General features: G+C 39.1%; 1 protein-coding gene across 2 annotated transcripts in view; it reads right to left on the reverse strand.

The window, feature by feature from the left end:
* Window positions 1-12,810, reverse strand: part of LOC149530546 (Haloacid dehalogenase-like hydrolase (HAD) superfamily protein) — a 119,795-nt gene that overhangs the window by 89,179 nt on the left and 17,806 nt on the right. For both annotated transcript variants that reach the window (XM_089808821.1, XM_089808822.1), the window contains exon 2: window positions 2,182-2,224. In XM_089808821.1, coding sequence (XP_089664947.1) covers window positions 2,182-2,224 — 43 coding nt within the window. The remainder of the gene's footprint in view (window positions 1-2,181; window positions 2,225-12,810) is intronic.

Genomic DNA, 12,810 nt, shown 5'->3' on the forward strand with positions numbered 1-12,810 from the left:
TCTTAAATGTAAATCAGATAAAGCAGTCATTATCGAAGTTGCAAGATTATAGATATAAATCACAAACAGAAACATATCACTGTTAAGGCAGTATTAGTGCATTGCAGAATTCAGATTGATAAATTAGATATAGCAATCAAATTGCTAAAAGAAAAACCTACCAATTGCACAAGCATATCGCATATCATACATTGCATCTAGCATTGATCACTGTGTGATAAAGCAGATACTAATTAAAATTAATAAGAATACATATCAGACATTGCTACACATTCTATATATTGCATAGATTTATACTTCACATTACCAAAAAGCAATTGATATTTGGTGAAACTACTTTACTTGGTTTCATTGCAACTATTTGACAAAGCAAGAATAAGCAATCAGGTAATCGTCCCGGCTTTCCAAGTTGACCAAAAAGGGGACAATACACCAAGCCTATAGAGAGAGAGAGAGAGAGAGAGAGAGAGAGATGCTTACAATGCATTCAATCTTGGTGAGATGGAAAGTGACTTATTTAGAAAGACAGCCACTGATGAGGAACATAGTGAACATGTTATCTATAAACAGAGCAATGAGCTTTCACACATGGGATCTGGGTGTGTTGGCACCTAAGTACAATGAGGGTCCACATTGGGATGAGTTTCATTTTAATTATAATAATGTCCTTATTTCGTCTCAGAAATCATGCATATAGAATGGCATTGAGAAAAGTGAAGTTGAATGGGAAAATATTGTATGCAAAGCAGAAAACTTAATGCATGAAGTTGAAGTTGAAGTTGAAGTTGATCATGGGCCAAATGATGATGATGAGTCATGCTTTCAGTAGGTTCATAAGACTGAGGGCAGCCACAGAGTCACTATCGATTCTAGTTTCCATCATAGCAGCAGTTTACTACATTTACCTGAATGTGATTGGAAATTTCAGTTTTTGATGTCTATTGAAAATGAAGGGAACTCATTGGGTGGATTGGATGACATAAGAAGCCTTGTTGCAAAATTCATCCTCATGATACCAAGAAACCAATATGAGGGAAGTGCTCCCCTTGCTAATTTTTAAATAGGGGAGAGCATTATGGAGGGAACTAATCAGATTTCGAACACATGATGTGTGATAGAGGTGTAGCCACCAAGTTGGCCGATGAAAACAGGAAAGCATGGAAACCAAATCCTCTCCTGAGATAATGTATAGTACAGTTAAATTCATCTACCAAGAGGCATGAGTGTGTTCAACAATGTTCTGTAATAATCATTTTCAACAGTCTGTTTTCAAATTTTCAAAACCTTGAGATGGTTCTCTATGAACCCAATTAATTGATTGTCTGGTTCAGGAGCAAGCCGCTCAAAATAATCCCAATAACTGTCATTATCCTCAAACAGGTAATTTTTAGTTCCATTCAAGCAAGGTCCATCAATTAGAGTCTACCAATCTACCATTCCAATTTGCAAATATCTATTGATACAGAGGAAGTGGTTGCGGGACATGATCTAATGTAGAATGCCCTTGTTGATGGTCATAAGCAACTCAAAGCACATATTTCCAGGAGTGGCTCCACAACATAATGATAATATCGATGACTTATCTGAATTTTGTAAAAACAACTCATAAAGGTTTCCTCGTAGCACAATAATTAAATTTTTTCTGATTTTTCATATGCAAGATGTTCAAGTCTATAGATATTGCAGATAATGTCCCATATAGTTTTCTTATGATATTTCATATGTTCAAGTCTATAGATATTGCAGATAGTACACGTAGGTAACCTAATTTATTAGACTTTTGCTGTTTCAAATAGTAGGTAGTAAAAAACGAGTCATGGCTGATGTGTAATGCTCAAATCTGTAACAATCGTAGCTGCTTTTATTTCCTTTATTTTTGTAGCAATCCGATGCATTCACGTAGATGGTCTTTTACATCAGAACAATAATGCCTTTTGATATATGTGATGTCAATGCAGAATCCAAATGTACCCAATATCATTTCATTAATGTCAACATGTAAATCTGATACTAACTATGATTATGTACATTTAATTTGTGTTCTGCAATGAATTGCTTGGCACTCCAAACTAAAAGATAAACATTCAATTGGATTTTATCAATTTTGGAAGATGTACTTTATTTACCCTGTTCAATAGATGTGCATTTTCTAGAGAATTAACAACGAAAGTGATAACACACCTTATTTGTCTAGAATCAAGCATCTCACAGAGTTCCAGTGCTCCTGCATCACTATTGTTTTATTTAGCTTTCTTCCAATTTAGACTAAAAGCTTCTCATAATATGAAATATTAAGAATAAAAGAATGAATGCTGCTTCTTCTTCTTCTTTTTTTCATTAGGAAAAGTCAAATCAATTTAATACATAAAAACATAAAATCAAATTATTTTTTTAAACATAACCTCTACTCACCAAACAACAGATATGAAAAACCATCTAAATTAGAAACAAATAACTTTGCTTTGTATCCAACGTAGACTGTACATCACTGAAAGCTTAGTGTATGTATATAATAAACAATACAAAGAAAATTCTTAGAGAGAATGAGAAAAAAACATATATAAGCTTTTTGTGCTATATATTCAAATGGATAGAATGTAAAACCATAATTCAATTTATCATACGCAAGAATAGAGGGACAAGAACAATCATTAGCACTATATACTAGCATTTGAAATGCACAAAGCACAAACTGATAATTAAGTTCCACCTAAAAGTTAAAGTCCTGAGTTAATTAAAATGAGATATAATCTCTCACATTAGATTCTACTTTCTACAAAGGCATAAGCAAATGAAACCCTGAAATTTCTTCTGGAAAGAAAGCAAATAAAATTGGCATAAAAGATGTGGCAAGCTCTTTGGATATTAAAACTGTTAGGGTGCTTTTGTTAGTGAGTCAGTCCTCCTGGATATTTAAATCCCATCTTGCCTTTGAATTCGAGCAAAATGATGGAGTATTGCAAGTAAAAAGGATTTTGGGATGGCAAAACCAAAAAGTCCCTATGAAGGTCTGTTTTCCATTGAGCAATTAAGTTAAGTGTAAAAAGTCTCTATGGAAGTTGATTTTCTAACTCCAAAACCCTAAGAAAATTTGGGAAATAAGTTGGGAATTAAAAGCCCCGATGCATGCGGAATTTCCACTTTGTCCTTACAGAGATTGATTTTCCACTTTCTCCAGACGGAGGCCAGATTTCCACTTTGCGAGGAAAAATTCTGACTGAATTTGTCCCGATTAATGAGAATTTTCCACTTCTCCCTGCAGAGGTTGATTTTCCCCTTTTGACCTAATGAGGCCCGATTCTCCATTTAGTCCCTATAAGAGTTAAATTTCCCGTTGATCACATATACAAATAATTGAGAAGTCCCTATGAGGGATGGATTTTGACCCTCTACCCTATGCTCAAGGAAAGACAAAATTTTATAAAGAATGAATTTATCTCTATCCCTATTGAGTTTTTGCCAAGAGGGAAAAGTGGAAGAATTGTCCAAATTACATGGAATTCATTTGTCCCTATGACTAATGATTTCCACTTGAGTGACTTAGTAAGTTTTTAAAGGACAAATATGAGGATTCACCTTGTCCCTGATCGATTTTCCACCATGGCATTAGATGAAAGAAAGCAAAAGAAAATGAATGTGATTGAATCCCTATACTGGTTGATTATCCACTTTAAGTCATTTTTTTCTCCCAGATGCATTGTGGAGTGGTGGAACTGAGATAAAGCTGTAATAAATTGCATTGAAACCCAGCAATGAAACACACGGCAAAGAAGTGACTTGATTAGAGGCTGGGACATTGATTGAGGCAAATCACTTGAAGGCATTGTAAAGCCTTAAGGGTCTAAGAGTGGCATCCCTTTCTGGGATAGACATAAATGCGGATCAGTTCCAATGCTTTCAACCACAGTACAAAACGATTTAACAAATAGAGGGCAGATCAAAGAAATACCTATGAAACCGCCCTAAACAATTTTAAAAAATAACCAGCAAATTTGTAGATAAAATCACGAATTAATATCAAAGCTCTGACTTGGGTGCACAATTCGGGTGGAAGCCCTAAAATTGGATTCAATATTTGTCATTACAGCTGTGAGTCTGAGAAATCAGAGGGAAAGGTTAAGACCATGTCCACCTAGTGCGAACCAGAGCAAACATATAGATGTCTTCATTGGCAAAATATCATAAAAATTTCAAAAAGGAAGTCGTTGTTGTCGATAAAATTATAAAATAGCCGACGGGTAGATTAGCATGTTGTCGGTGAAGTTATAAAATAGTCGACGGGGTTGAGTCACCCCTTCGGAATGGTATATGTACAACTTTGGATCATCATTGTAATCATCATTGGAAGCACTATGTAATCTCTTCAGCATATATGCGAATAATAAAAGGAGTACTGTTGTGTTACACGTTCTTGTCTATTGTCTATATGCGTTAGACTATTTACCCCATACGGTAAACATTTGGCGTCATTGCCCAATGAACCTGGAACGAAGGCAGAGGAATGAAAACTAATGCCGAACCAGCTAAACAAAAATAAGAATAAGCTAAAGGAAAAAGATGAAATACGCACCGCGCAAGGGAATTTAATTTTAGCACAACAGACCAAACAAACAGAGGTTTCAGCAGATTGTTGACGAACACCGAAGCACCGAGGAATTATTGGAAGAGACTCGACAGTGGTTGGATTTGGTGGAAGAAGCAAGGGAGGAATTTCTTAACTTGTATACGCTGAGGGAAGAGAATCCAGACGGAAGGGAATTAACTCACACGACTCGAAGTGCCGAGGAAGCATGAGCGTGGAGTGAACTCTTCGTCCGCAATACACTTCCAGAACGGACAACTTCGCCTAAAGAAAACCCTTCTTCACCAAATCACATGGCTGTGGGAAGTAAGACAACTGTCCAGAACAGTGCAGGTGTGCAGAACAGTGCAGTAGTGCAAAATAGCGCGGGTACACAACAAGTACCTCCAATAGTAATGGCTGGACCAAAGGAAAAATTGCCCAAAGTTTGATGGTGATGGAACAATCGATCCAATCAAACACTGTAAGACATGCGAAACAATTTGGACAGCGAATGGCGTAACCAACACAGATGAACGGGTCCGACAATTTCCAACAACCCTAAGGGGTGTAGCAATTGATTGGTTTGCCGACACCGATCCCCAAAAATTAACTTCTTGGGCAATAGTTAAAAAGGAGTTTATCACCGAGTTTCAATTGCTATGAGACGACAATGAGATCGTAGCAAAAATCTACACCACAAAGCAAGGGAAAAATGAAATGGTCTGTGTATATGCCAGAAAACTAAAAGAATTAATAAATAAAACGGAAAGTAAGCCGACAGATGGGCTAAAAAAGCGATGGTTCACTGAAAGACTACACCCCGAGTTAAGGAAGAAAATGAAGATTGTGCCGCCATCATCATACACCGAAGCGTACAATCAGGCAATGGACTTAGAGAGTGAATAGAAAACGAAAAAGAAGAAGAAAAGTAGCTCATCCAACTCAGATGACTCATCTTTGGAAGGAGATAGAAGTAGTGACGAAATGGACAGTAAGAAGGTCCGAGCTCTCCAGAAGGATATGATCAGAATGATGAAAGAATTTAAAAATTTGTAGAAAGAGACAAAGGGAAAAGAGCTATGGTGCACAAAATGCAAGACAGAAGGTCACACGAAGGGATCATGCCCGAAAAACCAGTTCTATGATATCTGCCAAATTATGGGACATTCCACAACGGAATGCCCCTTCAATATGAAAAAAAAAGGGCATCAACAAGTGCTCCTGACATAGGAGGCTTCCGCGTCAGGAGGGAGCGGAAACACAAGCAATGATGGTGCCACTTCGAGTGGGTACAGAAACAATAGAAGAGGGCAAAACAACAATACCAACAATAATAATGGGGGCCGCAACCGAATTCAGTACGATGCGAACGGCCGGCCGATGGTTCAATGTCGAGCATGCAATTTGTGGGGCCACTTTGCACAAAACTATACATCAACAAATGCACCAAAGTTGTTATGCAGATGGGCGGTCCTGGAGATCATGAAGATGCCAAGTGCCCGAAATCAGGAGTGAATTTGATCAGCATTGACACGAACGAAGTCTTGGCAATCACCCGTAAACAAGCAAAACTGTACCCCAATCCGACGGAAGAAAAGAAGAGATTGGAAGAAGCGCGGGTGGAAATTGAGAAAGCAATGCAAGCAAAGAAATCACAATTGAAGGACACTACCGATACCTCAACGAGGAACTGCGCAGAACAAAACATCATAAGGCAAATATTACAAACTGAAATACCAGTCAAGTTAAACACTCTGCTGCTCACAATGCCTCAACTTCGATTGGCACTCACAAACATCGCTCCAACTGCTAAATTACCAGGAGAACATGGAAGGGAGAAGGAAAGTGGAGCAAGTGCAGCAGACCCAATGCTGCTAGCCCTCACATCCGGACGACATCTGGCATCATACAAATGGGTATATTAGGAATGGTCCTCTCAGACACAATTGTGTATGAAGGTTCAAGGGTAAACGTCCTACCAGAAGATACTTGGAAAAAGTTAGGACAGCCAACGTTGTGGCCACCTATGTTCCAATTACTAACGGCAGACCAACATGGCATTAAACCTCTCGAGATCCTAATGGCACAACCAGTGATTATTGGAACATAGTCGTTCCTACTCTACTTTGTTGTCATCCCACTGAAGAGGAGAGGATATGACGCCATTCTGGGCCGAGGATGGCTTGTAGAAGCAAGGGTTAAGCATGACTGGAAGATGAATACCCTATCAATGGAGCGCGGAGGCAGAAGATTCATAATTGACCTGCACACACAAATGGCAGCTGAGGAGGCAGTGTCGTCGAATTACGAAGGCAAAGGTGGAGGGGATGACGAGGGGAAAAAGAGAATGGAACCTGATGAAGAGGGAGTATTGAGATTGGAAGAAGGGTCGAATGAGGATGATCTAGATTCGGTGAACGGACTATTTCATTGGCAAATGGAGGATTACAAACTCTTCCCGAGCTACAACATGTTGGGCGTCAAAGAAGAAAAAGGAAGAAACGAGTTCCCAGAGGAATATAGTGAACTAAAGGAAGAAGCACAGGTGGATGAAACACCAGCCCATACGTTCAGTGAAGACAAGCCGATAAAATATGAAGAGGCCATAGTACAAACCATGAACCTCAGAGATGATATTGAACTAAAAAACATACAGGTGGGAAAAGAGAGAGCTTTGACCCACGCGGAGAAGAGAAGAATACACCATACGGCTGGAAATTTGCAGGAAGAGACCTGGAGGTGAACCATACGGCAAGCACAAGGCAAGGAAAAAATACCATATAGACTGAAGGCTCCGTACGGACAAGGAGCTACCACCGTACGGCCTTCTGGAAGCAGGCAAGGAAGTATTGTATGACCTAGACAAAGCAACCGTACGAACGACCAGAAGAGGCTACCATACGGACACACATGCACTGTCTATGAAGGAGAAAGCACCGTATGGCCTTCTATATAGTAGAAGATAAAAATAGGGTCATACAAACAGATAAGAGCATTATTGGGAGGAAGAAAGTACCGTACGTTGTATGGAGGAGCAATTAAAACAACAAAAAGACATGGAAGTGGCCATATGAAGATATTCCATATGATCGTACGGCTCAAAGAAAGAAAACATCAAGCACTATACATTATCAACATACATGAAAGTGAAAAGTGCAAAAGTCATACAGCCAAGAAAGAGAAGTTTGGATCATATGCCCAGAAGTTGAAAGAAGTGGCTATACGGCCCTTGCAGGATCGATGAGAGAATGAAGGAGGCATTGCCATATGATCAATCAGAGGGTTGCAAAAGACAGAATGGCTAGTTAGAGGTGACTGATAGAAGGGGATAGGAAGTGTTCCACAAATTTTTAAATAAAAGAAAAAAAAAGGAAAAAAAAAAAAGTGAAGTTATAATCACCATATGGTCATCGTACGGCTTCCCTCAAGAAGATGAAATTCACCGTACGGTACTTGGACTACCATTACCGTATGGCGAAGCTACTAGCATTGTACTCCGTCAGGCTAAAGGCTACCATACGGTGAGGAGGAGCATATGTGAAACCCATACGGCATACAAAGCTGGAAGGAACCCAAATAAACACTGTACAGTATAAAATGAAAAGGAGCATTCACAGACCGTACAGACGTCCAAGAAAACTGTACTGTTAAGTTGAAGACTACGGGACACTGTATAGTCATGCAACAAGCAGGGGGAGATACATTGCAACCGTACAGATGCCATGACACACTGTATGGTTGGCATAGAATACATACGATGCAGAAAAAAGAGGAATTTATGAGTTCTGGTGACATCCATACTGCTTCTACCACTGTACAGGCTAAATAATTGAGACCGTACAATATTTGAAGCCATACAAGGGAAGCCGTTCACAAAAGCCTTGCAAGAGGGTCATACGAACACCTGGAAGGAGAGGAATTTGTGAAACAAGGTTGTATGGAGAAGTAACTAACCTAACTAAGCAGAAGAACAAATGGATTCTGCAGGAAAGAGGAAGTGGAAGAGAAACTTGGAGGAATAATCTACAGCTAAAAATTTTTAAAAACGACAGATCAAAACAGTTCAAAATGAGTAACGTATAATACTGAAGAGAAGGGAAAGACATAAAAAGGTAGTAAAACATAAGCTGTTGGCAGAAAGAGTATGGGATCGGAAGAAAATGACAAAAATGGTGTGTTCCATGGACTTTTGTGTGGGTTTGAGAGTGCTAATTTGGTCTTGGCGGCGGGGCACACCCTGACCTGTATTGCGAGAAGGAGCACGCCTGGGGCGCTACCCCTCGACCCTGCTAGGGGCGTTGCCCCCTAGACCCCCAGTCGCTTCAGTTATTGATTGTGCGAAGTATGACCAGTTGATGAGACCTAGAGCTGCTGCAAGCATGGAGTGTTTGTGTACCAGAGGTGGAGAGAACAACAGAGCAAGCCTTTCAAGAGGGGTGATACGCTTTGAGGCACTTGGAATAGGTGTTGGACATGAAGTTGTCTTGGTGGATGCATAGAGAGCTTGAGAGGAGCTGATCATTCAGTTGAAGGCAGTACAGCGACACCTGGCTCAATGTACCTAGGAGTTGGAAGCAAAGAAAGCGGCATGAGTGGATATTTTGTAATTGTCGTCCGGAGATGACTTTTCTTTTTGGAGGAGATGATGTTGTCGGTAAAATTATAAAATAGCCAACGGGCAGGTTAGCATGCTGTTGGTGAAGTTATAAAATAGCCGACGGGGTTGAGTCACCCCTTCGGAAAGGTATATGTACAACTTTGGATCATCATTGTAATCATCATTGGAAGCACTATGTAATCTATTCGGCATATATGCAAATAATAAAAGGAGTACTGTTGTGTTACATGTTCTTGTGTATTGTCTGTATGCATTAAACTATTTACCCCATACGGTAAACAGTCGCCCAAGATAAAACCGATCAGTGTTATTTCCAAAATTTGTTAATAAAATCAGACTTGTCTAAGATTTGAAGATCAGCATTGTCTTATTTAAATTTCATTTTTAGATCTTATGATTGTGAAATATCCTTTCCAAGCTATGTTTTGCAATGATATTCTGATTTTAGGAGTCTAACAGTCTGAATTTCACAGTAAAATCAGAATTTCGTGAGATTCTGGAATTTGATTTTTTTAAATTATTTTCCTTGTGAGACCAATTGACTTTGGGTTTCGTGCAGAATCATGTCTCAACCAATGGGTGTGGTAGCTTCTAGGAAGACTCAAAATGAAATAAATACTTGAAGGATACTATCCGGAATCTCAATGTCTTCTAAGTAGAAGAAAGTTGGGGATACCAAATTTGAGCACCTCATGGCAAAGAGCAAGCAAAGGATGTATGGAATCAGAAATCAGATGTATTCTCCTTTGGTGGTTAGTATGATGAGGAATGGGATATGTCATGCAGCAGTTTTTCCATCAACAATACAATGTAGTGAATTCACAGTTGAATGTGCAAGACCTATGATCCTCAAACAAGGACAATCAGGACATCAAAAGGGGCGGTACTTGCAATCCTTACTAAAGATAGAATAAGAGAAACATTTGGAATCCCCAATCATCAAATGATGCAAACTAGGACAAAGGACGATGCTCAAGCTATGTTTAAAAAGAAACAAGATGCATGTATGACCCTCGTCAACAATAAGTGGGTCATGGAATCACCATGACAACATTCCAAGCTACCTGAGAAGCTATAATACATATTTCAAAGAAGAATACAATAACATGATCTTCCTATTGAACATGACCATGGGAACCCCTCAAGGAGCAATATTTGGAGCTTGGATGTTTTACTCCATAGAAGAGATCTCAGCTGGATCAGTGATGATAAATTGGGCAAAGATAATAAGTGACAACTTGAACATCCAATTGAGAAACTTGGAGAGAACGAAGACATTCTACATGAGCTCTTACATGGTTTATATGTTTGCAAGGAAATATAAACTACACAAGACTAATATGCAAAGGTGAAGTAGCAAACAAGAAGGGTCAGCTTAAGGTATATGATTGCTATCCTCAATTTCAGCTACATGGAAAGGGGCATTACAGAAGGGTAAATGATGCATTTTCTATGTATCCCACTTGTTTGCTATCCATTTTCTACATATCTCACTCGTTTGTTACAAGGGGATTGTACAAGAGGTTATCCAAGAAAGCAATTTCATTGGTAGAAAAATATGAATCATGGTTCATCTAGTTCCTGACCTTCACATACATAAGGATTCAAGGATGAACTTTTCAACCTTATGAACTTCCTTGGTATCCTACAAACCAGTTGGTATTGCTTGGGGTAGTAAGGCAGCTATTTGAGTTTGACCACATTCAAAAAGAAAAGCATAGGCAAGGGATTAATTCTCCTATCACACTTGGAAAGATGTTAGAGATGTGTCACACTGCATTGATAGCAAAAATAGCCAACACAAAGTTGTAGTTCTACCAGCTTAGAACTTACAAGGCTAGTGATCATTTTGATCCATGTCAAAGCATTCTCACAACCAAAGGAAAGACGTAAATACATAAGGTTTATCTAGAGGACTATAGGGTGAATCTCACTGTTGAGTATGGAGTTAGAAGAAAGAAGTGGTCCAAAATGTTTGTGGACTTCATGAGGAAATGGGAATGTGGGTGCTTGGCTGCCGGTCTTTCTTTCCTTGTGGTTGTAGAGTTTTTTTTCAATGGTGTGGTGGGATGTGGTTGGTTCAGCTAAGAGGCATAGATGTGTATGTTTCCTACTTGTGGATGCCTCCTCTCTTGGTGGGTCTCTTAGTTTCCCTACTTGAGGTGAGGTCCCCTCACTGTAAGATGGGGTTTTTGTTAGAATTAACCTCAAACAAAAATAACAGTTACATGCAAATATAACCAATACCAGAAAATAGTAGATTGCATGAAAGAGAACACAAGACACCAAGATTTAACGTAGTTCACCCAATCCCTGGGCTACGTCCACCAACAGCAAGTCCAATATTATTATTATCTAGTGATTACAACCTGATTACAATCTGTAATCCCTTATAGCTCAATACCGCCACAAAAAGTTACAATATCACCATTCATCATGAAATCCCTAACCCTAAGCCTTTTTATACAAACTTTTGCCGCTTACAAAATTTAGAGCTAGAATAATAGAAAAATAGTAGTCAACACCTTTTACAATATAAGAGCGTTTTTGGCGCCCCTTGACCCCGTCTTGGGGCGCTACCCCCAAACCCTCATAGAAATAATCTAGAGGGAAATTGCACCAAATAAACTTTTGAGTCTGATTAGGCTCCACATCACAACAATCTCCCACTTGGAGACTAATCAAACTCCACAATAATAACCTCCCCCTTGGAGACTGATCATAGCATTGCTAAACCTGTAGCTTCCACTGAAATATCAAACCACTCTGGACTCTGTTGTTCTATTATTTTGTTCAGTCTGGAAGACCAACAGAAGCCGAAGAGGAATTCAACTTCTCCTTGTCACAACCTTTGTAAACATATCTACTGGATTATCATTTGTATGTATCTTCTCCAGCTTTAACTATCCATCATCCAAAACTAACCGAATGAAATGGTATCGCAACTGTATGTGTTTTGTCTTCGAATGCAGAGCTGAATTCTTTGCAAGATGAATGGCACTTTGACTATCTGTAAACAAATAATTATCCTTCTAAGGGTGTCCCAATTCTTCTAAGAAGAACTGAAGCCATTTCATCTCCTTAGCTACCTCTGTAGCAGCAACATATTGTGCCTCTATAGTGGATAAAGCATTAACCTTCTATAACCTAGAAACCCAACTCACGGCTGCCCCACCAACAGTAAATACATAACCTGTAGTACTCTGCCTAGTATCAACATCCCCTGCCAAATCTGAGTCAACATAGCCCTATAAATCAGTAGTAGAGAACCCAAAGTGTAAACACTTACTGGATGCTTCTCTCAAATATCTAAGAATTTATTTAACTACATTCCAATGCTCAAGCCCTGGATGACTCATATACCTGCTAACAACTCCCACTACATGTGCAATATCTGGCCTAGTATATACCATAGCATACATCAAGCTTCCTGCAGCTGAAGCATAAGGTACCTTAGACATCTTGTCCTTCTCTTCTTGTGTCTTGGGACACATCTCCTTAGTCAACTTCAAATAACCACATAAAGGTGTGCTGATAGCTTTAGCATTCTCCATAGAGAAACGTGGCAACACCTTCTCAATATAATCAACCTGAAATAATGCCAATTTCTTGTTCTTCCTATCTCTAC

Source organism: Cupressus sempervirens, chromosome 11 (assembly GCF_028749045.1).
Source record: "Cupressus sempervirens isolate cs-2001-9-10 chromosome 11, ASM2874904v1, whole genome shotgun sequence".
Lineage (NCBI taxonomy): Eukaryota > Viridiplantae > Streptophyta > Pinopsida > Cupressales > Cupressaceae > Cupressus > Cupressus sempervirens.